Raw genomic sequence first — 23,185 nt, forward strand, 5'->3', positions numbered from 1 at the left:
GCTTTCTGACTCCCACTACTGAAATGTGGATGTGGTCATATGTGGATCCCTCGGGCTCTGGGCTCATGCAAGTCCAGGTTTCAAATTCCTCTGGTAAGCAGGATAATTTGCTGCTGAATGCAGACTGAAACTGAGCATTCTGCACTTCTTTAAAGTTTTTCCTGATGGTATGGGAGCTGACTTTAAAGTTCCTCCTCAAGGAGCCTAAGGTTTTGTTCGCCTTGGAACAGATGTTCTCAATGTGCTTCTTCCAGATGAGGTCTTTACCAATCGTCAATCTGAGGTATTTGATTGACTATGTACACTGTTGGCTGTGTGTCACAAGTGGCCATGCCGTTCATGCGCATGCTCCCATGTTTTATTGCTTCTTATTACAGACATGTTGTTTTTTTCAGTAAAAATAATCATATGAATGACTGGAAATTGGGTTTTTCGTTTTTGTTTAAATAAGGACAATGATCTGAGCATAGCTGGATCCGTGAGTTATCCGTCCACCGCCTCTTTTCAAAGAAAAACAAACAAAATGGCTTCCCAAATCAAGCATTAATCTCCATCAGCAGACAAACAATTATTTCAGAGTGCCCCCTTGAGCGATTTACGACCTCAGTTTCCGACGAACCAGGCTCCGGATTCCTGAAAGTGATACACCTAGATACACGTCTATCGAAACATTTTTAACAAGCAGGACAATATTTTCGATGTTCCGACGGGGTCGCCATTTTGCAAAGAACGGACTTCCATGTATACACAACAGGAATTTATCAGACAACATTAGAATATAGTTTTGACATATATGGCTGTGTTTATACTTACGCTCCCCCTCTTCTGTCTGATCGTCCAGATGAATTAAACATTCTATCCCTGAAAGACATGATGATGATGTTCTGTGCAGCAATAACTGGTACTTATGAGATTTCCCACTTCAGTCGACAATTCGGCGGATGGATATGTGCTTTGCTTGACAGAAGAAGTGAACATATTCCGAAAACGAACGGCATTTTCCGGTGACTTATATTTGGCCTAGATTTTTATTTAACCAAAATGTTTATGAAAGAGATTGTTGGTACTTATTCTATATGCGACTGTGGTATGCAACCTGACTGCGAACTACTTTATATGTCGCAGGAAATGGTACAAGCCCACCATAGGGAACGCTCACTGATGCCAACGTACGATAGTGTAACTGTAATGGCAGGCATGTCATTATTTGCGGCGCTATATGTAACTGGAAACTGTCGTGCTTTATGGATTATGGAAGCCAAGGTAGCAAAAGAAGCAAAGAAGATCCCAAAGGCCTTCTGGAACTTCGTGAGGTCGAAAACAAAGACACGGATTGGGGTAGCAAACCTAACTTGATGGGGAATGATGGCACCGCCGAGACATGACCTGACCATAGACACTATTATCAAGTGTTTATATATGACCTGACGAAGAATAAGCTGAACCATTTCAGTTATGTTTAACTCTCGTTGTCATGGGTTCTTTTTTAGTGCGCCAAGTGCGTGTTGCACTCGGGACCTCGGTTTATCGTCTCATCCGAAAGACTAGACGCTCAGTTTCATTTCCACTGAGTCAAACTTGGGAGAAATGGCGACTGAGACTGCTGAGCATGATTCGAACCGGCACACCCTCACGGACTCTGTATTGGCAGATGAGCGTCTTAACCATTCTGCTTCCTTCCTCCCCACTTCTTCCAGCGTGTTTTCACCACAGAAGATGAAAGACCACTACCAGACCCGCCATAGTGCACTGACTTTTGACTGACAAATTGAAAGCCTGGAGTTCCGGTGCAAATTTCCAAACTGTATCAGTTGAAGCAGTCAGAAAACTACTGGCTAGTTTATTGTATTTTGTATTTTTTCTTTTTTGTCACAACACTGAGATTTCTCTGTGTGAAATTCGGGCTGCTCTCCCAAGGGAAAGCACGTCGCTACCCTGAGAGCGCCAGGGCCACCCATTTCAGTTTGTATTTTTCACTGAGCCCTGCACTGCAGTTTTATTTCTTTTTCCCGTATCGCCCATGTGGATTTTTCTACAGAATTTTGCCAGGAACAACCCTTTCTTCTTCTTCCGTTCCTTCAGTTGGCAGCGACCACAATCAACTAGTTGACTCAACTATTCTGTCACTTATGCAAGGGGTCCGCGCTCGGAAAAAAAACACCAAAAAACAAAAACAAAAATCTGGGCGTGGCTTTTAATGGAAACGGGAGGCCCTTGACACGAAGGTGTCGATGGTCTTGCCCTGGGGTAGCTCGTTCCAGTTCTTGATGGTACGGGGAAGAACGCCTGCTGTCTGCAGTGCACTGCATTCTGCACTGTGGAATGGCGATCTGCTGATCGTGGCCGCGGCGTCGGCGCGGAGGTGCAGGGCGCAGGCTGGCTTTCACTGATGCCTTCTTTGCTGACCAGATCGTTGTGGATCTTGTACAGCATGGATAGGCGTGCTGTACGTCGTCTGTCCTGGAGGCTGGACCACTTAAGTTATTCAAGCATGGCGGTGGGGCTAGAGGTGTTGTGGTAGCGCCTCGTCACGAAACGGGCCGCCCTGCGCTGCACCACTTCCAACTGTGACTTGCTAATGCTCTGCTCAGTGTGTGGATCCCAGATGCTGCTGGCATACTCCAGGATGGGTCGCACGAAGGACTTGTAGACCATTTCCTTGATCTCAGTTCTGGAGCTGACTTTGATGTTACGTCGCAGGAAGCCTAGGGTCTTGTTGGCTTGAGTTGTTGCACAGGTGGTTGATGTGCGGGTCCCAGCTAAGATTGCTGTATATGGCCGGGTGACGCCTAGATACTTAGCGCTGTTGACGGTCTCTAGGATACGGCCATGCAGACAGTAGTCAGTCAAAGTGGAGGGGGTTCCTGCTGCGGGTCACAGGCAGAGTGGTGCACTTTCTAGGATGAAAGGCCATGTCCCATCTCTTCTCCCACTCAGCAAGCTGGTTGAGGTCTTCAGTGTCAGTGTAGATGGTCATGGGCTGCTGGGGAAGTGACCATGTTGTACACCGCCGTGTCGTCCGCGAACAGGCGTGACCTCGTAGTCAGGATGTCGGGCAGATCATTTATATAGATCAGGAACAGAAAAGGCCTAGACAGACATGGGTCCAGATGGGTGGAAACGTGCGTTCAGTTTGTAATACCAGTCTTTCAGAAGGGAAGCAACTAACTACAAGCCAGCATTTACCGTCCAGTAAGCCACACTAGCATTATAGTTGTACTTAACAAACCAAATAAACTTCAACGCCGCATTCAGAATGATGTAGTCCGACGTAGTATACTCCGTAAACTGAACTGCACAGGCGGGGATGAAAGCCGTGCAACATCACTACTGACTCAGAACACTTCACTGGGTTCCTGTTAAACTGAGCAAGAATTCAATACGGCAAACTACGGCAGCTCAAGTTGTCTCTGCTTTAAGTATCCGTCTCTAGCACAACAAATTATATATGTGCCACCGTGACCACATATCTTTCAGAATTTCTCCATCTATACGTGACAATCCTTCTAGGTCGCTGCACTCAGTTGACACGTCTCTGCTCAGTGACACGGCACTGACAGTTACGGTTCTCCCTTGCCAGAGACCGGCAAAAAATCTGTCTCTGTCTTTGTTCCCAGTCTGGAAATCCCAGTCTCTCAGCGCCCCTCAGAAAAACCCACGGTGTTTTTCAACTTTTAAAAAGAGTTTGAAGACGCACCTATTTCTAACTGAGTTCACATAGCACTGATAAATACGTACAAATGAGTGACTCTTTGTGAATTCTGATATATTGTGGGGAGGGGGGACTGGCGGTGTGACAACTTTTAAATTTTGCATTTTAAAGAAAACGAATGAAATGACCGCCCCTGCACCCCTCAGTCGCTCCCGGCCGTAGGTTGAACTTGAACTGACGAAACTGGAGACTGGTGTGCTTTCACTCAGTTCTAGCGTCTTTTTCACACACACACGTGTCCCCGGCGCGGCCGCCTGAAGTCCAACAACTCAGATTCAGATTCCGACCATTTAGTATTTTCCCTTGTTTGTTGCAAAAATGTTATCGGCGTGAAAATTCCGTCCCGTATTTCACTGTCATCATATCCAGTCAGTTGACGGCCACAATCGTCATGTCGATTACTCTGCCGCGACCAGAGGGTTGCGTGGAGATAGAGATGCTGTTGTACAGAAAAGAAAAAAACCAAAAAAAAAAAAAAAACCAACTACTGAGACAGATCAGAAAAAAAAGGTAACATTACACGGCACCTACTCTATGTGGGTTTTATCAGCAGGCTACGACTTTTCGCTCTTCACCCACTCAAGGGCTAGCTGATACCAGTCCTCCAGAAGGGGTGGCTGGGCGCAAAAATAAAGTAAAAAATCAAAATGTTCCAAAGAGTTGGGGGTATTTGGGAGGGGGATGCCGGCCTGACCCTACCTACTCTATCTAACTACTACTTTTGCGGTTTTCAGTTTTCTTGGGGCACTCTTGACTCAGTCAAGTTGAAGGTGTCAAGGGTGTCGGCTGCCATCGCGGCTGTTTCGGGCAGTGAATTCCAGTCTGCGATGGTTCTAGGCAGAAAGGAAGATCCTCTGTATTGGGTTCTTCACTGGATTCGGCTCAGCTGCTGTAGGTGTCCTCTTCCGAGTCTCAGTCTGGCAGCCGGGGACAGAGACCAGCTTGCTTGTATTCACAACTTGCCTCATTGTTGAGGATTTTACGCAGCGTACTAGTAGCAGTGCACTGTGTGTGTGTGTGTGTGTGTGTGTGTGTGTGTGTTTCGAGTCCCTGAGCGTGGAAAAAAAACCAAAAAAACTTGCTTGAATCTCGACAGTGATTTTCCATGTCCGTCAGCAGACCTCAGCCGGCCGGGATGCTACTGCCTGCCACTTATGCACAAGCATGCACAAGATCAAACACGCACGTTAAAAATACCAGCATGCACCATCCACGACATATTCATTACTGATAAGCTAACTGATGTCAATCGTATTATGGAAAGGAGATAATAGTGGCTTATTACGTGGAACTGACGTGGAAAGAAGTAAAGTTGAAGACAGTTACACTTAAACACTACAATACCACCCACCAAAGAAAAACCCACACACTTGTCCTGATTTCCTTAATCTTTCTGTCACCCTTCGTTTCGTTTCCTTCACCATGTACTCTGATTGCAATCGAAACCAAATAAAAGATTAATAGCCTTGATCAAGGCACATCATCAAAGCTACACCTTCTCCACTAATGGAGTAGCTTCCCCTAACTAATTTTCTGATGGAATAAAGTGTACCAAAGAAAAATCGAAAAACAATAAATTCTTTTTCTTCTTTAAAACATACTATGAAATAGATATGGATGACTTTGAATAACTTTTTTTTCTTTTAGATACAGAGAGGAAGTTCAGAGTTGTGGCCCCATGATCGGGTCATCCGTCGTCTGCCTGTCTGCATGGTGTGTAGTTTGCAATGGTTAACAGAATATTGCCCACTCTGTGAAATATCGACTCAGTCTGCCTTGAACTGTGAATAGTAGTGATATTTTAGACAACACATTAAAAAAAACACAACCCAGATCCACCCCCTGCATATTTTCCCTTTCTGTCTTAGAATCTAAAGGAATGCAAACTCTTCTACGACTTTCGTTTTATCGAAAGGTTTGTTGGAAGGTGGTCGCGGTGTCGTCTTGATTGTTAGGTTCTCCTTCTTCTTCTTTCGATGTCTGCCTCGCAAAATATATACTGTGTACCTGTGCATGACAAGAAAGTACAAGTGAACATATTTGGCATTAGATATATTCATTCACTCATCTATTCTCAGGCCCACTTATATGCCCATCTAGTCATGCATTACAGTATACATTTATCCACCGTGACAGAATTACTCATGGAATTAAGATAATTCTTCGATTCATGATTAATCTGAGCAAGGTACCATTTTAGCTTTGAATCCACATGTTAATTCATGTCTTAAGTGAAGTAGATATTTGTTTTTCATGTATTTCTTTTCTTTCCCCCCCCCCCCCAGGCACTGTTAATGGTATTTTTCCTTTTAAAGATCTCTGTGTTTGCTTGTTCTGTGTGAAGAACAATTTGGACTACTACAGTAAAATTGAAGGTAATATGAAGGAGATATCAAGACAGACTTTACTGTTACCTTGACTGCAACAGATGAGGATTTCGTTATTCAGGTCCATCCATTCATGTATTCTGTATACATAAAATAGTTTTGTTCAACAATGACACAATGACTGTCAAGCAGAAAGTGAATGATGCCACACTTTTTGTGTTGACAGGTAAGTCAGTGAATCATAGAGCACCACCTTCCTGTCAGCAGACAGTAATACATTCCTTGGATGGAGAGGAATGACTGGCTGGCTGAACAGAGTGCAGGTTGGTCTTGTTAACCACCCACCACCTTCGCTGTTTCAAATCTTCACTGCTACATTAAACCTGGTATTGAACTGCTCCCAATCAAGGGATACAAGCACAGTCAAAAAAAGAATGGAGTACAAACCAGCGCCGATTGGTGTGGAAGTGTGTGGCATAGATTTGAAACAACCAGTTCCAGACAGTGTGATTGCACAGATTAGAGAGGATGTGCACAAGCACCGCATGCTGATTTTCAAAGATCAAGGTGTTGTGAGTGCTGACAGGCATGTGGAGATCTCAAAGTGGTTTGGGGAGCTGGAGTCCACTTTCTACAAGCACCCGAAGTCTCCTCACCCCGATGTGTTCCGGGTGTCCAATGATGAGGAGGAGGGCTGTACAAATGTGGGACGCACTGGATGGCACATTGATGGCAGTTTCATGGAGCAACCTTTCAGTTTTGCTCTGTACCATATGGTATCTGTGCCCAAAATTGGGAACACAGGTACACCTGGAATTTATCAGAATAAATGACTAATGAGTGAATGAATGCTTGGCATTTGTCAGAAGATGACTAACGAGTAAATGAATGCTAGTTAGCATAATGTATGATTTAAAAAAAAGTGAATTTACATTTGCATTTTTAAAATTGATTTTGCATAAAAAAAGGACAAATATATGAAATTTTAAAATCCATAGAAGACATGCACACACACACACATACATGTGTGCATACATATTCATTCACATGTATTTAAACACATACACACACACACACACACACACACACACACACACACACACAGATACAGATAGCGTGAATGCAGTATGCAAGGACAAGGTTATGGTAGTATATAGATGTAGTTTTTTTTGTTTTTTGTTTTTTAATATACACACACATTATTCTGTATGTTAACGTGTTGCTTGCATATACACACACATTATTGATAATAATAATAAATGTGTGTGTGTGCATGTGTGTGTGTGTGCATATGTTGGACTGACTCACAAATTCATACATTATGTTTAACCCTTGATGATTTAGGAGAAAAAAATCTTTGGCAGATTATAAATCCGTATTTCTCAACATTTGTTTTAAACTGTGTGGTTTTCTAATAACTGAGAAAAAAAGAGTATAAAACTGCATTGCATGGAACAGTTCAAATTAGAAATGTTGTGGATCCCTGGAAAGAAAAGTGTAATGGTAATGGAAGCCATTCATGTTGTGAGGTAAGGATGGACAGAGGGGATGTTGCAGCCTTCGTGCCCCTGAAGGAGCTTCTGGAGAGTATGTCCGCAGAGAGGAGGGAACAGTGGGAACGACTGTGGCGTACAGACCACCACTACCGGCACATCCAGCCCCTCGTCTATCCTCATCCCGTCACTAAACAACCCGTAATCTGTCCTTTTTCTTTTACAGTGTTCTTGTTTCCCCCTCCTTTCAAGCACCTGTTATGTGTCCTTTCTCTCTAACTCTATTCTTGTTTCCTCGTCATTCTCCCTCCTTCCAAGCACCCAGTAATCTGTCCTCTCTCTTTTACACTGTTCTTGTTTCCACCTACCTCTCCCACCTGTCAAACACCCTGTAATTTGTCCTTTTCTTTTTACACTGCTCTTGTTTCAACCTCCCTCTCCCACCTGTCAAACACCCTGTAATTTGTCCTTTCTCTTTTTACACTGTTCTTGTTTCCACCTCCCTCCTTTAGAAGAAGAAGAAGTAAAATTGTTTGATTATTAAGTCTGAAAAGAAGAAGTAAACTTGTTTGATTATAAAGTCTGAATCCTCTCCCTCCTTTTTTATTGAAAAAAAAAGGAGTTAGATTATAAAGTCTGAATTATTGGTGTTGTTTTTATAGAATTTCTATGTCTGATTTTATGCTTAAACAGATTTACTTTTTTTTCTTTTTAGACAGTGCTGGCTTGTGATTACTGGAAAATAATAATCTGTCATAATTCATACTCCTGACAAAAGTCACTATTTCCCTCATCTTGTGTAGTTCATTACTGCACATTTGACTGACTGACTGGTTTGTCAGTTTACCTGTCTATCTGAGTGTCTTTTTGTCTGTGTATAGATCACATACCCAATCAGTGGTAAGAAAAAGAAAAGCAGAAGAATAAGTAAAACAAGAACATGACCTATAATTTGGGTCACTTGGTGTGGCCCAAAATATTAAAAAAATATTCAATAACTGAGTATAAATATGATAACTAACAGGTTGTTTTCAGACAAATTGTTGATAACACATATGTTGTTTTCAGACCATCTGTTTCCATTTGGGGATGACAGGTGGTTTTGTGTGGGACTATGGGACTGACAAAGAGCGATCGACTGACAGGAGAGAAACAGCGCAAATTCTGCAGGAGATGTATCGGGAAATTACCAAGGATAACAATCGTCTTGTTTATTCCCACAAGGTATTGTTATTTGTAGAATAATAATAAGAAAAGATAGCTATGTATTGTACTGTTAGATGAGAGCAGGTTAATTTGTGCAGTCTGCTTGAAAGTATAGAAAACTTGATAGTCCTTGTTTTGAACTGGCTGAAAAGATTGAAATAGGGATTGACAGCTGGTGAGATTCACTGGAAAAGGAAATTGTTTTCCTAAAATTACGTTTATCTTACATACTTACTGTGACCCACAAGTGCAGACTCCGGCAGCGAGTCCAATTGCTGTCCTGTGCAAATTACTATCCGCCAATGCAGAGAAAATGAAAGTAGCTGTGGCTGATAACCTCCTGGAAGTAGGTTACCTCCCCTGTGTATCCCTGACTAGCTTCCTCTTTTGACGGCAATTAACCGTAACCAGTGCAGTGTGCAGAGAGAACAGGAAGCGGGGAGGACGGGAGGGTCTTAATTGTGGGTCACGGTAAGTATGTTTAGGAAAAAAAATTCCTTTTAACTACGCATACTTTACTGTGACCCACTAGTGCAGAATGAAACGACAAGGTGGAGGGCTCACCTGCTCTACTGTCTGTGCATGGTGATGGCTTGTGCAACCACTGCGGAAGCGATGCCTCTTGAGCCATCCTTGCTGAATTGTGAGACGTCTGTCAGGTAGAAATCAATAAGGTAGCAGGGTTTTTCCGGAGTGGGCAAAGGCGAGAGATGAGGACCATGCCCTGACTTCGTGAACTCTGGCTGAGGAGGCATTAAGTCCCAACCCTGCATCTGCATACATGCCTTTAATTACATTGATTGTCCTTCAAGACAGATGTCTTGCTAATCTTGCAAGAGTGGTCAAGGAGTCAACTGATGAACAAATGTCGAACCTTTCCAATCAAAGTGAGAGTTGGAAATGTGTACCCTGTGGGGTTTTCTAAATTGAGCTAGAGGGCAGACAGTTTATCATGAAGGCCTTGAGAAATGTATGAGGGCAGGTGGAGGCTGAACCTCAATGCAAGGTGCACATGGCCTGATCTGATGAGTCAACATCGGTTGTGGGCCAATTGGGAAAGAAATAATTGTGTTTAATTACACATACTTAACCGTGACCCAACTAGTGCAGACTCCGGCAGGTGTCTGACATTCCTGTCCTGTGCAAACTACTATCTGCCTATGCGGAGAAAAAGAGAGCAACTACGGCCGATAACCTCCCGGAAGTAGGTAACCTCCCCTTTGTCCCGCTGGCTAGTGTATTGTATTCCAACTTGGTTGGTTCCGATTCGGTTCGTTTTGGGAGGGTCGGTTAGAAAAGAGGGCGAATACACATGATAACAAAAAGACAGTCAGTCTTGCTACGTGTTAGTGGTGTTCCGAATGTGTTAAGCTAGTTGTGTGTGCTAGCTCCGAAGAAGCACGCACAATACAGCTAGCGCCCTCCTTTTCTGGCAGCCATCTCGACACCTGTTCCTGTGCTCCACATACGGCTAAGTTTTTTCGTATTTCTTTCAATCCCACACACCCATCCAGTATGGATCTTGCCAACTTTCTTGCCTTCCTCTCCTCCTCCAAAGGCCTCTCTGCCTCTGCAGTACAGGTCACTCGCGCTGCAATCAGCTCCACTCTTCGGCAACTGGGCGGGCCCTCTTTCTCAGATGACCCCCTGCTCAGAGCACTGGTTCGAGGGGCTTCCCTCAGTCACGCACATAAATCCCTCCGGACCCCTTCTTGGGACCTTTTTCTGGTCCTACAATACCTCTGCAAGGCCCCCTTCGAACCCCTTGCTATAGCTCCTTTCAAGCTACTCTCCATGAAGACACTCTTTCTCATCTCACTCGCCTCAGGCAGGCGCTGTAGTGAGGTTCATGCCCTCAGTGGCATCACACAAGATATAGCCTTTGAGCCGGACGGATCTATCTCGCTTAGATTCCTCCCTGAATTTCTTGCCAAAAATCAAACTCCCAGTACACCCTCTCCCATTCTTTTCATCAAACCGCTCTCCTCTATACTGGCCCATGACAACTAGGACAGATTCCTCTGCCCGGTCAGGGCCCTGCGCATATACCTTAAAAGGTCGCGTCCCTTCCGATCGTCCAAACGACGCCTCTTCATTAGCTGGAATCTGGACCATCCGCATGACATTAGCAAGACGTCCCTGTCTCGATGGATAGTCAATGCGATTAAAGGCGCGTATGCAGACGTAGGATTGAGACTTGATGCCTCCTCAGCCAGAGCACATGAAGTCAGAGCATGGTCCTCTTCACTTGCCTTAGCGCACTCAACACGGCTGCAAGACATCATGGATGCGGCCTACTGGAAAAACCCTGCCACCTTCATCGACTTCTACCTGAGAGATGTTGCACGCCTGCGGGATGATGGCTCAAGAGGCATCGCTTCGGTGGTAGTTGCACAACAGGCCATCGCAGCACACAGACAATAGAACAGGCGAGCCTGCCACCTTGTCGCGCTATTCTGCACTAGTTGGGTCACGGTTAAGTATGTGTAATTAAAAGGAAATTTTCTATCTAAAATTACGTTTAAATAGCATACTTACCGTGACCCAAATTTAAGACCCTCCCGTCCTCCCTGCTTCCTGTTCTCCCTGCTCGCTGCGCTGGTGATGGCATGTTGCCGTCAAAAGAGGGCGCTAGCCAGCGGGACAAAGGGGAGGTTACCTACTTCCGGGAGGTTATCGGCTGTAGTTGCTCTCTTTTTCTCCGCATAGGCAGATAGTAGTTTGCACAGGACAGGAATATCAGACCCCTGCTGGAGTCTGCACTAGTTGGGTCACGGTAAGTATGTTATTTAAACGTAATTTTAGATAGAAAATTTCCTTTTGAAGGGATTTGTGGCCCCAGACAGAGGTAGCCCACCAGGATATTGGGCTTGCCTGAGGGCGTGACCATCCTGTCTGTAGAGCTCCTCCATGTGAGCTGACAGGTGATGGGTGCCTACCCCCCTCCTTACCCCCCCACTCCCCTTTTTTGTAGCTACAAAAAGCGACACTGGCCTGTTGCCTGAGCATAGAAAGGCAGGCATTAGGCTACAAGAGACGTGATACATGGTGGCTTCTCTGTGCGGGTGTGGCATGTTGGATCAACATACGGAATGTTGTAGGCAGTCAGTTGGTGGGTTGGATGAGGCTGTGGGAGTGTACTTCAGGTGCCTCTGGGTCATGGAGTCTCTTTCTGTGGTGGGGTTCCTTATGAAAGAGGTGGTCTCCATGAGGAAAGTTTGTACTGAAGGCACTAACTGAGAAATAAGGACTAGATCCATGACTGGCCTCTGGTCCTGTGTGGTACGCTTGAAGTATGGGATGGAGCCATGAGGGGCAGTTGGGACAGAATGGCTGTTGATCTGCTGTACTAGCCATTGGAGGGCATTAGTCAGCATGGGTAAAACAGGAAACGGCTGTTGTGTGCTTGAGGTGTGAAGGTGACCACCAAGGAGGATCTACTGAAATGTAAGGAAGCCAGATGGATGTGACATGGTCTTGTGGGGCAACCATGTGCCTGAAAGACATGGCTTGCTGCCACAGTGACAACAAAGTCATCCTCAGACAGGCCCTTGGCTGAAGAATGAGGCTCTGTAAACACCTCAGGGGGTGTCCCACTGGCAAGACAGTGCTTGTAGGCAGGGGACCTGCCAGAGTAACAACCTTTCTGTGAGAAGCCCCTGTGGGGGGTGGTCACTGAGTTGGGCGATAGGGGAAACAGGAGGTGACCCTGTGAATGAGGGGCCTGCATGAGGAGTAAATGAGGGGCCGCCTGTAGTGTGGAGAGTGAAAACTCTGGAGAGAGTGGGAACAAGCAATGCAGTAGGGACGATGCCAGCTTAAAGAACAGAGTAGGCCGGTATTGTGTGCTGTCACCTGGCCAATGCATGTGTGTGAATGACTGGTACGAAAGCGCTTTGATTTGTCTATGCACAAGGTTCAGTGCTATATAAATACCATTATTATTATTATTATTATTATTATTATTAATGGCCTTTGCTGCAGCAGGATCCGCTGGAGAAGTGCATGCAGAGATTGCCCCTCTGTAACCACAGCAATAGTTGTGTCAAAATTGAAAAGGGTCAGGCAAGGAAGACCAGGTGGGGAAATCATTTTCCAACACCAGTGGTTTGAGGAGTTGATGCGGCATTCATGTTCAAGCGGGATGGTGGGCCAAACTAACTGACCAAAAAGCAGCGGCTTCTGTGCTGTTACGAGAGGGCATAAAGGTGTGCCTCTGTGGCCAGCAAACGATTCGTTGTGCTGTGGGAGAATCATTCCCCTTGATCAACATGCCTTTCCTCTTAAGCAATTTTTACACAGGCTTTCTGCTACTGGTGAGGAGTGGGAGGGATGGACATTGGGTTGAGCAAGTCAGAAGTGTACCTCATGCCGAGCATGGGGCCTAATTGTCTCCGCCCAGTGGGCAGTCTTTAGGCCTGATAAAACTTGGAAGGTGAAGACTGACATCCATTAATGGAAGGGCCAGTTGGGATGTATATCCCGTGTGAAACTCATCATGACAACATTAGTGCAAAGCTAGCGTTGTTCTAGGCAGTCTTTAGGCCTGATAAACAAGGAAGGAGAAGACCGATGTCCATGAATGGCAGGGCCAGCTTCCTGGAAGTAGAGCCCGTGTGAAACATATCACAACCACACAGCAGTGTGAAGCTAGGGTTGTTCTGGGCAGTCTTTGGGCCTGATAAAACTTGAAAGGTGAAGACCGACATTCTATTCCATTAATGGCACGGCCAGCTAGGAAGTAGAGGCCATGTGAAACATATCACAACCACAGCAGTGTGAAACTGGGGTTGTACTAGGCAGTTATTAGGCCTGATAAAACTTGAGGCGAAGACCAACATCCATTAGTGGCAGGGCTAGCTAGGATGTAGGGCCCTTGTGAAGCTGTTAACACAATACAGTGGTGCAAACCCAGGGTTGTTGTAGGCTAATGAGTTGGACTGCCTTGTCCCTCCTTGCACCAAGAGAGGGCATCCTTAGCCCTGTGGGTGAGAAGGGAGTGTGTGTGGGTCCCTAAGGACCAGCCACTACAGATATGTAAAGGGAGCATACATTCAGGCTTCAATGAGGCAGTTTTGTCTGTGAGTGCAGTCGTCCTCTGAAAGCAAGGAAGGGATGTATTTATGAAAATAAATACATATATGTACAAAGAGATATATATAAACTTCCATCAACTCAAGTGATGATGTCAGGAATATGACAATGACTATAGATCAAGGCACAAGAAATAAACAGCTGTCCAAGCATACATGTAGCATGCACAGATATACTCAAGTAAATGGGTATGTGTGCATAATCAGTAATGGAAAGGAATCTGTGAATGTACATATAAGAGATGTACATACACAAATGAATGTTGTGCCAGTGTGTAGACGCATCATGGGCATCATGTACAGAATCACGCAAATGCAAATGTGCATATATTGCTATGTAGGGAATCTCAATGAATAGGGATAGAAATATAATTGTGTATGTTAATATGAAAATTATATAAACATATCCTGTAAGCACACACACATGTGTATGCAGAGGGATAAATATACACCAATATATATGAATGTAAATGTTTATAAATATAGCAAGATTTATATATATATATATATATATATATATATATATATATGTGTGTGTGTGTGTGTGTGTGTGTGTGTGTGTGTGTGTTTTGTTGTTTTTTTGTGTTGGTGTTGATTTTGATAACAAATCACAATGAATAGAAATGAAAATATTGTGATTTATATCATGTTATTGTTTTATAACAAGAAAAGAATGGTAATTGGATTGGTTGCCTGCAGAGGACTGTGTGCAAGTGCAGGGGGATGAACAACCCAAAAGTTCAGTGGCACATAGCCTGAGAAACAGCAAGAAAGGTGCAGTTGCTGAGCAAGGTTGTATAAAGCCCACGAGTGGGCAGCAAGACCCAATGAGAATGCGAAAAAAAAGGAAAGTTTCTATCTAAAATTACGTTTAAATAACATACTTACCATGACCCGACTAGTGCAGACTCCAGCAGGTATCTGACATTCCTGTCCTGTGCAAACTACTATCCGCCTATGCGCAGAAAACGAAAGTAACTACGGTCGATAACCTCCCGGAAGTAGGTAACCTCCCCTTTGTCCTGCTCTTTTGACGGCAATATGCCATCACCAGCGCAACAAGCAGGGAGAACAGGAAGCGGGGAGGATGGGAGGGTCTTAAATTTGGGTCACGGTAAGTATGTTATTTAAACGTAATTTTAGATAGAAAATTTCCTTTTAATTACACATACTTAACCATGACCCGACTAGTGCAGAATGGCGCAACAAGGTGGAGGGCTCACCTGTCTACTGTCTGTGTGCTGTGATGGCCTGTTGTGCAACTACCACAGAAGCGATGCCTCTTGAGCCATCATCCCGCAGGCGTGCGACGTCTCTCAGATAGAAGTCAATGAAGGTAGAGTGTACTGTGTCACCTAAGGATATTGGTGCAGGCAAAGAAGACTGAGGTCCGCAGCTGTATTGTGGGAGAGGTCTGTGGACCACAGCTGTGCTGATAAATGTAGCGCAAAGAAAATAGGGTCGGTGTGTTGAATCCACACTTTACTGAGAGCCCTTTGAATCAAAGGAAGGGAAGGAAACACGTACCCTATAGGGTTGCCTCACTTGAGTGCGGTTGAGCGTCAGTGCAAGGAGGTGCACATGTGGTTTGATCTGATGATGCCACATCGGTTGTGGGCTGATAGTGGAAGTGATATATGTGTTTAAAGAAAACTGTGGCACGAGACAGAGCTAGGCCACCATGTTGGGCTTGCCTTAGGCGTGACAGCCAGATCTGTAGAGCTCCTCCATGCGAGCTGACAGGCGATCGGCACTCCCCCTGCCACTTTTCTGCCGTTGCCAAAAAAAAAAAGACAGCACTGGCATGTTGCCTATGCATAGGAGGGCAGACATTTGACAAGAGACTTGAGGTCCCTGGTGTCTCTGGGACAGGGCTGTGTAATTGCTCAGGTAGGTACCATCACAAAGGGGTATATGGAAGGCTTGGTGGCTTATCCACCTGAGTGTGGCATGTTGGAGCAACCTGCAGAAAGTTGTCAGCAGTCAATGGCTGGGTTGGATCAGACTATGGGAGTGCACTTCATGTGCCCGCAGGTCACTGAGTCTCATTCTATGGTGGAATTCCTAATGGAAGAGGGTTTCCATGGGGAAATTTTTTGCTGAAGGTTCTTTAGTGAGAAAGGGGACCGGATCCATGACAGGCCTCTGGCTGTGTGTGGCGCGCACTAAGTCTGGGATGGAGCGGGGCAGGGGCAGGGAGGTAAGTGGCTCAAGATGTGTTGTACTGGCCATTTACATCAAATCACTGATCTGAGATACATTTTCAGTATGGCCAACAGCAAAGTGAGAGTTGTATTATCAGTGGTTTCTTAATTGCAAAAGAAAATTATTTGCAGCTTAGTCTTTCATGAAGGACTATATCTCTCAGACTAGAAGTCAAATTGCACTGGGACTTATTGCTGTAGCCTTGGGGCTAACTAGCCTTTGGGATCCGTCCCAATGATGAGTCCAAAGGCCTTCTTGATCAAGGGACTGGGGATGCAACTTGGGCAAAACACTCTCTACTATAAATTGTATAATTGAATTCCAGCCCGAATAGTTGGGACAGCAGTTGCCTCCTCTGCTGTTCTGATGGTTACTGTCGTACACAACTGATTATCATATATTGGTCCTAGGAGGACACCAATCAGCATGGGTAAATCAGGAAACAGCTGCTGTGTGCTTGAGGGATGAAGGTGTCCACCCTGTAGGTTATGTTGAAATGTAAGGAAGCCGGAAGGAGTTGACGGGGTCTTGTGGTGCATCCGTGTGTCTGAAAGACATGGTGCTTGCTTCCAAAGTGACAACAAAGTCATCCTCTGACAGGCCCTTGACTGAAGGCTGGGACTCCATGATGGGATAGCCTGCCTAGGCTAGAAACCCCTGGAAGTGTCTCATTGGAAAGACAGTGCTTGAGAAGGAATGCCCATCTGTAACCACAGCAGTGTTTGTGTTGAGGCTGAAAGGATCGGGCAGGGAAGACCAAGTGCAGAAAGTGCTTTCAAACACCATTTGTTTGAGACGTCGATGCTGGATCTCTGTTCAAGCAAGGTGATGGGGCGAACTGATGTGCTTAAATGCGGCATTTGCCATGCTGGTATGAGTGGGCAGAAAGGTACGCCCCTGTGGCTAATGAACGGTTCGTCGTGCTTTGTGAGATGCATCCGTCTGCATCAGTATGCCTTTCTCGCGAGTGTAGAGGAAAACAATTATTACCCAGGCCTTCTGCTACTAGAGAGGAGTGGAAGAGGTGGGCTGAGGGTGATTGTCTCCTGCCCAGTGGGCAGTTTTTGGGTCCGCTAAAACTTGGAAGGCAAAGATAGACACCCCTTCATGGGAGGGCTGGCTAGGATGTAGGGCCTGTGTGGAGCTGTTGTTACAACCACAGTGGTGCAAACCAAGGGTTGTTGTAGACAAGGGGGGAAAGAAGGGATGCCTTACAAACTTGGAAGGAATGAAGGGCATGTGTTTCCGGAGTGGCACCTCTAAGTTGGACTGCCTCATCCCTCCTTGTACGAAGTTAGGGCATCTCCAGCCCTATGGGTGATTGTTGTAGGCAAATGAGTTGGGTTGCCTTGTCCCTCCTTGCACCAAGAGAGGGCATTCTTAGCCCTGTGGGTGGGAAGGGAGTGTGTGTGGGTCCATAAGGACCAGTCACTACTAATATGTGAAGGAGCATAGATTCAGGCGTGAATGAGGCAGTTTTGTCTGTGAGAGCAGTCATCCTCCGAAAGCAAGGTAGGGATGAATTTATGAAAATGAATACATATACATGTATGTGCAAAGGGATTATAAACTTCCATCAACTCAAGTGATGAAGTCAGGAATATGCCAATGACAAGGGATTGAGTCACGGTTGTATAAGCATACGTGTAGCGCGCACAGATATACCCAAGTAAGTGGGTAAGTGTGCATAATCAGTAATGGAAAGGAACAGTATGCACCTATATATAAGAGATGTACATACACACATGAATAAAGTGCCAGTATGTAGACGCAGAGAGTTCTGGGCATTGTGAACAGAATGACGCAAATGCAAGTGTGCCTATATTGCTATGTAGGGAATCTCAATGAATAGATGTCAATGAATAGAGATAGAAATATAATTGTACATGTTAATATGAAAGTCGTATGAACCTATCCCGTAAGCGCACACACATGTGTATACCGAGGGATAAGTATACATCTATAAGTGTAAATAGAAATGTGTACAAATGTAGCAAGATATCTCATATATATATATATATATATATATATATATATACACATATATAAATAAAAAATTGTATTTTATTTTATTTATTTTTTGTATATATATATATATATATATATATATATATATATAAATATATATAATTCTTTCTTTTTTCTTTTTTTTTTTGATAATAAATCAAAAAGAATGGAAGGGGAAATATTGTGATTTATTTCCTGTTATTGTGTATAACAAGAAGAGAAAGGTAATAGGATGAGGACTGTGTGCAAGTGTGGGGGGATGAAGAACCCAAAAGTTCAGTGGCCAGTAGCCTGAGAAACAGCAAGAAAGGTGCAGTTGCTGTGCAAAATTGTGTAAAGTCCATGAATGGGCATCAGGACCCAATGGGAAACCGAAGAAACATCGTTGGTGGACGGCACGGGGGGCAGGAGTGACGTGCTGTGTCGGTGGAAGTAACTACAGTGTCAACCGCCTTGGTTACAAATGCGGAGTTGCCTCCCTTGACGCCAACAATCGGCGAAAAGGATAGTGTCTTTAGAGCACATTTCCCCTGGTGTGACGTTTCCTCGCTGTAGAGGGAGGAGTGTCATGCTGCGTGTAAGAGTCCGTGGTTCGATGCCACCGTAACTGACACAAGTGAATATGGCCGCAAGGGGAATAATTATAATGTCCCTTAGTGCCGTGGGCATCCCTACCTGAATCGATCGCCGTCGGACACGAGATGGTCGGGACATGTGGCATGACCGCGCCGTAAGCCAGTGTTATGGGCGTCGTGGACGAGGGGGTGGCAAGTCCGTCGGCTTGCCGTGGGATGTGCATCCCCCTGTAGGTGAACGGCGGTCCGGTCTCGCGAATAGTTCCTGCGAGAGGACCGACTTTCAACTGTTGTGTGTTGATGGATAAAGGGATAGGCAAGATCAGCCCGAGCACTGCCGAGTGGCAGGATCGAGTTATCAAGAGGCACGCCGACATGGAATTGCCGATATTAGTCTGGGTAACAGTGGAGTTATGCAGTGGGGCAGAAAAAACCAGCACTGCTGAAGTTCAATGGGCCGTGCACGCATCTGCTCTGTGGGCAAGAGGCAGAGCAGGCACAAGGTGTGGCACCAGTGCATAATTGCTGCAGCAAGTTAACAATGAGTTGCTGGTTGTTGGTTGAGCAGCTTGCTGAGACGCCATTAGTGGATGGGAAACAGCAGCAACCAGTGGCATGGCAGATGGGGTCATCACCGCAAAGCTTGAAGGGACCGTTCATGCACCCGCACTGTAGGCGAGGGACTGTGCCGGTAAAGGGAAGTAACTGCGGCGGTCACTGGCAAGGGTGCCGAAGCAGGAGTTGTCTCCCTTGGATTGGACACTCGGGACAAGGGGAGGGTGCACGCGCGTTGGCGAGCGTGTCCCTTAGATGGCTGCCGGAAAAAGAAGAAGCTAGTCAGGGATACAGAGTGGAGGTAACCTACTTCCGGGAGGTTAACGGCCATAGCTACTTTCGTTTTCTCTGCATAGGCGGATAGTAGTTTGTACAGGACAGGAATTGGACTCCTTGCCGGAGTCTGCATTAGTGGGTCACGGTAAAGTATGTGTAGTTAAAATATGTTTCAGAGGGTTAATTAATTGTTTGTTAACAACAGTCTTATTTGAATATTTCATTTCAGTTCAATGCCTGCCAGTGCAGAGGCCCTTTGGAAGTGGACAATTTAACAGAAAACAAAACTAGAAGAAAAGAAAAACCCTCAATGGCAACACTGATGAAATGAAATGACTGAGGTGCCATTTTTTTGTGTGTGTTGTTGTTTTTTTCTCCAAATGTTACTAATTAATACCACATACACAGCTTACAGAATAAATATGTATGATTTGCTGAGCTGAAGCTGTTTGTTTACAAAGAAACTTTTGAGAAGGTAGCTTTTTCCAGGAAACTAAATTAACAGACCATTTTGTACAAGTGGAAGACCAGCCTGATCTATCATGCTTGATGTTGCAGTGGGAAGTGGGCGACTTCATCATTTCCGACAACCTGGCAGTTGGCCATGAAGCCACACCAGACACACAGCGCCACGTGTCTGAGGTGGGGCTGCGAGTCTTGCATCGCACCACAGTCAGAGGCAAATCTACCCCCATGAAGGGAGCCTACGCTTAGAATCTGCTGTCTTCACCTTTAGTCATTTTGTGTCTGTCACAGGGAGAGGGTCACCAGTCAGAGGGGCCCATACTTTCACTCTGCTCTCTACACTTCATTCACTTGTTCCTATTCCCACCTCTCCCTTCCCAGTTATGTTATAAAATCAAGTCACCCTGTCTAGAGCAAACCAGAACAATAACTAGTGGTGATGTGATTCCTTCCAAATGGTAACATGAAGAACTCTTGATACCTTTTTTCAAAACCAAGCCAAAATGAGTGAATGACACATGACAATTTTTTTGCAGTGAATATATGTAGTGCAAAAGCATGTTATTTTAACAAACTGGACATCATCTGTCTTGTCTTTACTTTGGTAGACCTAGGTCGTTTAAATGTTTTACTTTAGTATAAATATATGAACAGACAACAGTTTTCAGCTGGAGTGTATAAGGTATGTTTTAAAATCAGAGTAACAACAACGAATATGTCAGATTATATTGTGTATGGTGTGGAGTTGTGTGTGGTTGTGGGTGGGTCTCCTACATATCCCCCACATTCCTATCCCTGTACCAACCCCACCTTCCACTGGCCCATTGGATCCAGTCTCTCCTCACCATGAACCTAATTCTTTCATGAAAGGTGAAGGGCATCTGATTAAATCAATTAGATCTGCTTTTCCCATGGAATATCAGAAAGATGTTTTGATGTAATAATTACAAAAATTTTGGCTTGTATATATATATTAATGGGGGTTTTTCTTCATGGGAAATGGGATTAATTAAAAAAATTTTAAATTTTTTTATATAATCAAATAAGAAATTATCTACTTCATTTTCATTGCTGATGAAACTGAAGTTGCTGGATTTTGAAGTTTGTTAAAAGTGTGTTATTGCTTATTTGGATATTGTTTACATGTCATCATTTTATTCTTGTTTTCCCTTTTTTCTTTCTTTTGCTGTCTCATCATTAGCTCTCCTTCTGTGGCATTACCCCATCACTGGTCATCTCAAGTATCCCATAAATAGCCTCACCCAGATATGGGGAGTTTGCAATCCCAGTGCTGGCACTCCTTTTGCCATTTAATGATAGGTTACTTCATTCCCATTGCCTATGGTCAAGATTATAGTTTTGTTTCCGTTTTCTTCCATTGTTGAAGTTTCTTGTTCAGCACACAAATAAATACCCAAGACTGTCTTTCTCCACTGGTATGTTGTGTGATATTCATTTTCATTGCTCCATCCACATACTCTGACTTTAACTGAAGCCATAAAAATTCTGGGAAATCCTCATGTAAAAGTCTATTGGCCGCTCCCACAAGCACCTTGAGAGACAATATCCCGACTGGAACTGTGATTTTAGGACTGGCTATTCAACTACGCACATCATGCAAGACCAGTCACATAATGCAAATATTCAGACTGATGTGGCCATTCAAGATTTTACCATACATCATGCAAGACTGATCACATGATGCAAATATTCAGACTGATGTGGCGATTCAAGATTTTGCCCAAGTCTTTGACAAAGTGCCCAATGATTGGCTTCTCCACAAATCGATATTACCATGGAATCAGAGGACCTATTCATGAATGGATCAAAAACTTCCTTACCCACCAGAAGATGATAGCAATTAATCATTTAGCCCTGGACCTGTATTCAGTACTGGTTGAATGGTTTTCAAAAAGCTGCAAATGGTTAAAAATTCATCTATATGGTTTTGAAACCCCAAGTGTTCATACACTTGCTTCTCTGGAAACTCTTCACTAGGTGTCAGTTCAGACGCAGAGTATTCAAAATTCATCAACTTGGTTTTGAGACAAAGTGTTCATGTGCTTGTTTCTCTGAAAACTTGGTTCCAGTTCAGACTGTAGAGCACAAACCTGTGGTCCTGGTTTCATTTGTGTGGAAAGGTCCCGTCTCTCCAAACAGCTACCTTGTTTTTAACAGCCAGGACACCTCTTCCTTGAATTATAGTTTTGGACTGATTTCTGTATTTGTCTGTTGTGTGTTTTTTGTTTGATTACATGTAAGTTTCTACCCAGTGCCCTGTTTCGTCAGGTTAAGAAAAAATGACACAATTTTGTGTATACATACATGTGCATGCAGGGTTTGATGTGGTGGTGGAGCTCGGTCTCATCTGGACTATTTTACAATGTGCAAAACAACAAATTTCATGTTGAGGTGTGTACTATATAGATTTTATATTATGGCCTCATGCTTAAACAAAACTGGAGGTGAGTGGGGATTGTTATAATGGATAGTTATTTCTTGTGTTTTCAGACTGATTTAATACTGACTGGATGAATGAGTTGACATTTTTTTCCTCAGGTTGACCTTTGGAGGTCACAGTCACAAAATCACAGAAACCACTTACCTGTTGCCTCATCAATGTAAAATTGTTTTGAGTCACATTAGATTATGGTCTTTGTTCACAGCTCGGAGGTATTTATCAATGACCTATATCAAACTAGTTATCTTAGAGTGATTACATATAAATTATTTACTAATTTCAAGTGGTTGAAGATCAATGTAAGTTGACTGGATACAGAGCATCCTGTTCCAATGGCCCCAGTTCAAGGTTATTCACAAGTGGAGTTAAAAAATACAACAACAGTGCTAGCAGCCTTGAACTGATTTGTCTAACATGACCCACATCAGTAAGAAATCTGAAACTCATTTCTGTGGGGATGATGTCTTCCCATATGTGTACAGCAGTTTCTTACACTTTCTCAACCAACTTCAGAGGGTCTGCCTCTTGCACTTTCTTAACCATCTTCAGAGGGTCTGCCAGGTGCAGTTTATGTCTGAAACACTGGTCCTCTATACCTTTACTTGGGTCAAAGATAAATCAACCAGCTACTATGGGATTACTGGAAAGAATGGATTCGAGCCCCATCATGGGTAGTTTTTTTTTCTGCCAGTTGAGTGTGCCATGGATTCAAGTGAGAAGAGAGACCACGCTATCTAGGGTACAAACCACACCTAAATGCTTTGCTACTTTCAACTTCCGCCAAGAAAAACTCGGGTGAATCTGTAGTTG

At 44.3% G+C, this 23,185-nt stretch overlaps 2 protein-coding genes across 4 annotated transcripts in view; one reads left to right on the plus strand and one right to left on the minus strand.

The window, feature by feature from the left end:
- The window catches only part of LOC143285974 (putative ATP-dependent RNA helicase DDX5), a 31,559-nt gene extending 30,588 nt beyond the window's left edge, over nucleotides 1–971 (minus strand). Inside the window, exon 1 of the mRNA XM_076593436.1 lies at nucleotides 814–971. Coding sequence (XP_076449551.1) covers nucleotides 814–872 — 59 coding nt within the window. The 5' untranslated portion in view covers nucleotides 873–971. The remainder of the gene's footprint in view (nucleotides 1–813) is intronic.
- Nucleotides 972–5,255: 4,284 nt separating this feature from the next.
- LOC143285991 ((3R)-3-[(carboxymethyl)amino]fatty acid oxygenase/decarboxylase-like) lies at nucleotides 5,256–22,176 on the plus strand. Of its 3 annotated transcripts, none has more exons than XM_076593492.1 (5): nucleotides 5,256–5,425; nucleotides 6,266–6,843; nucleotides 7,597–7,733; nucleotides 8,629–8,756; nucleotides 20,008–22,176. In XM_076593492.1, the coding sequence occupies exons 2-5, from the start codon at nucleotides 6,336–6,338 to the stop codon at nucleotides 20,144–20,146; spliced, it is 912 nt and encodes a 303-aa protein (XP_076449607.1). In that variant the 5' UTR covers nucleotides 5,256–5,425; nucleotides 6,266–6,335; the 3' UTR covers nucleotides 20,147–22,176. The 3 variants fall into 3 exon arrangements, with proteins under 3 accessions (XP_076449607.1, XP_076449588.1, XP_076449598.1); XM_076593473.1 differs by having other exon boundaries at nucleotides 5,262–5,425; nucleotides 8,601–8,756; nucleotides 20,008–22,172; XM_076593483.1 differs by lacking the exon at nucleotides 5,256–5,425 and adding an exon at nucleotides 5,447–5,627 and having other exon boundaries at nucleotides 8,601–8,756; nucleotides 20,008–22,172.
- Nucleotides 22,177–23,185: the final 1,009 nt, after the last annotated feature.

The sequence above is a fragment of the Babylonia areolata genome, chromosome 1 (assembly GCF_041734735.1).
Source record: "Babylonia areolata isolate BAREFJ2019XMU chromosome 1, ASM4173473v1, whole genome shotgun sequence".
Taxonomy (NCBI): Eukaryota; Metazoa; Mollusca; class Gastropoda; order Neogastropoda; family Buccinidae; genus Babylonia; species Babylonia areolata.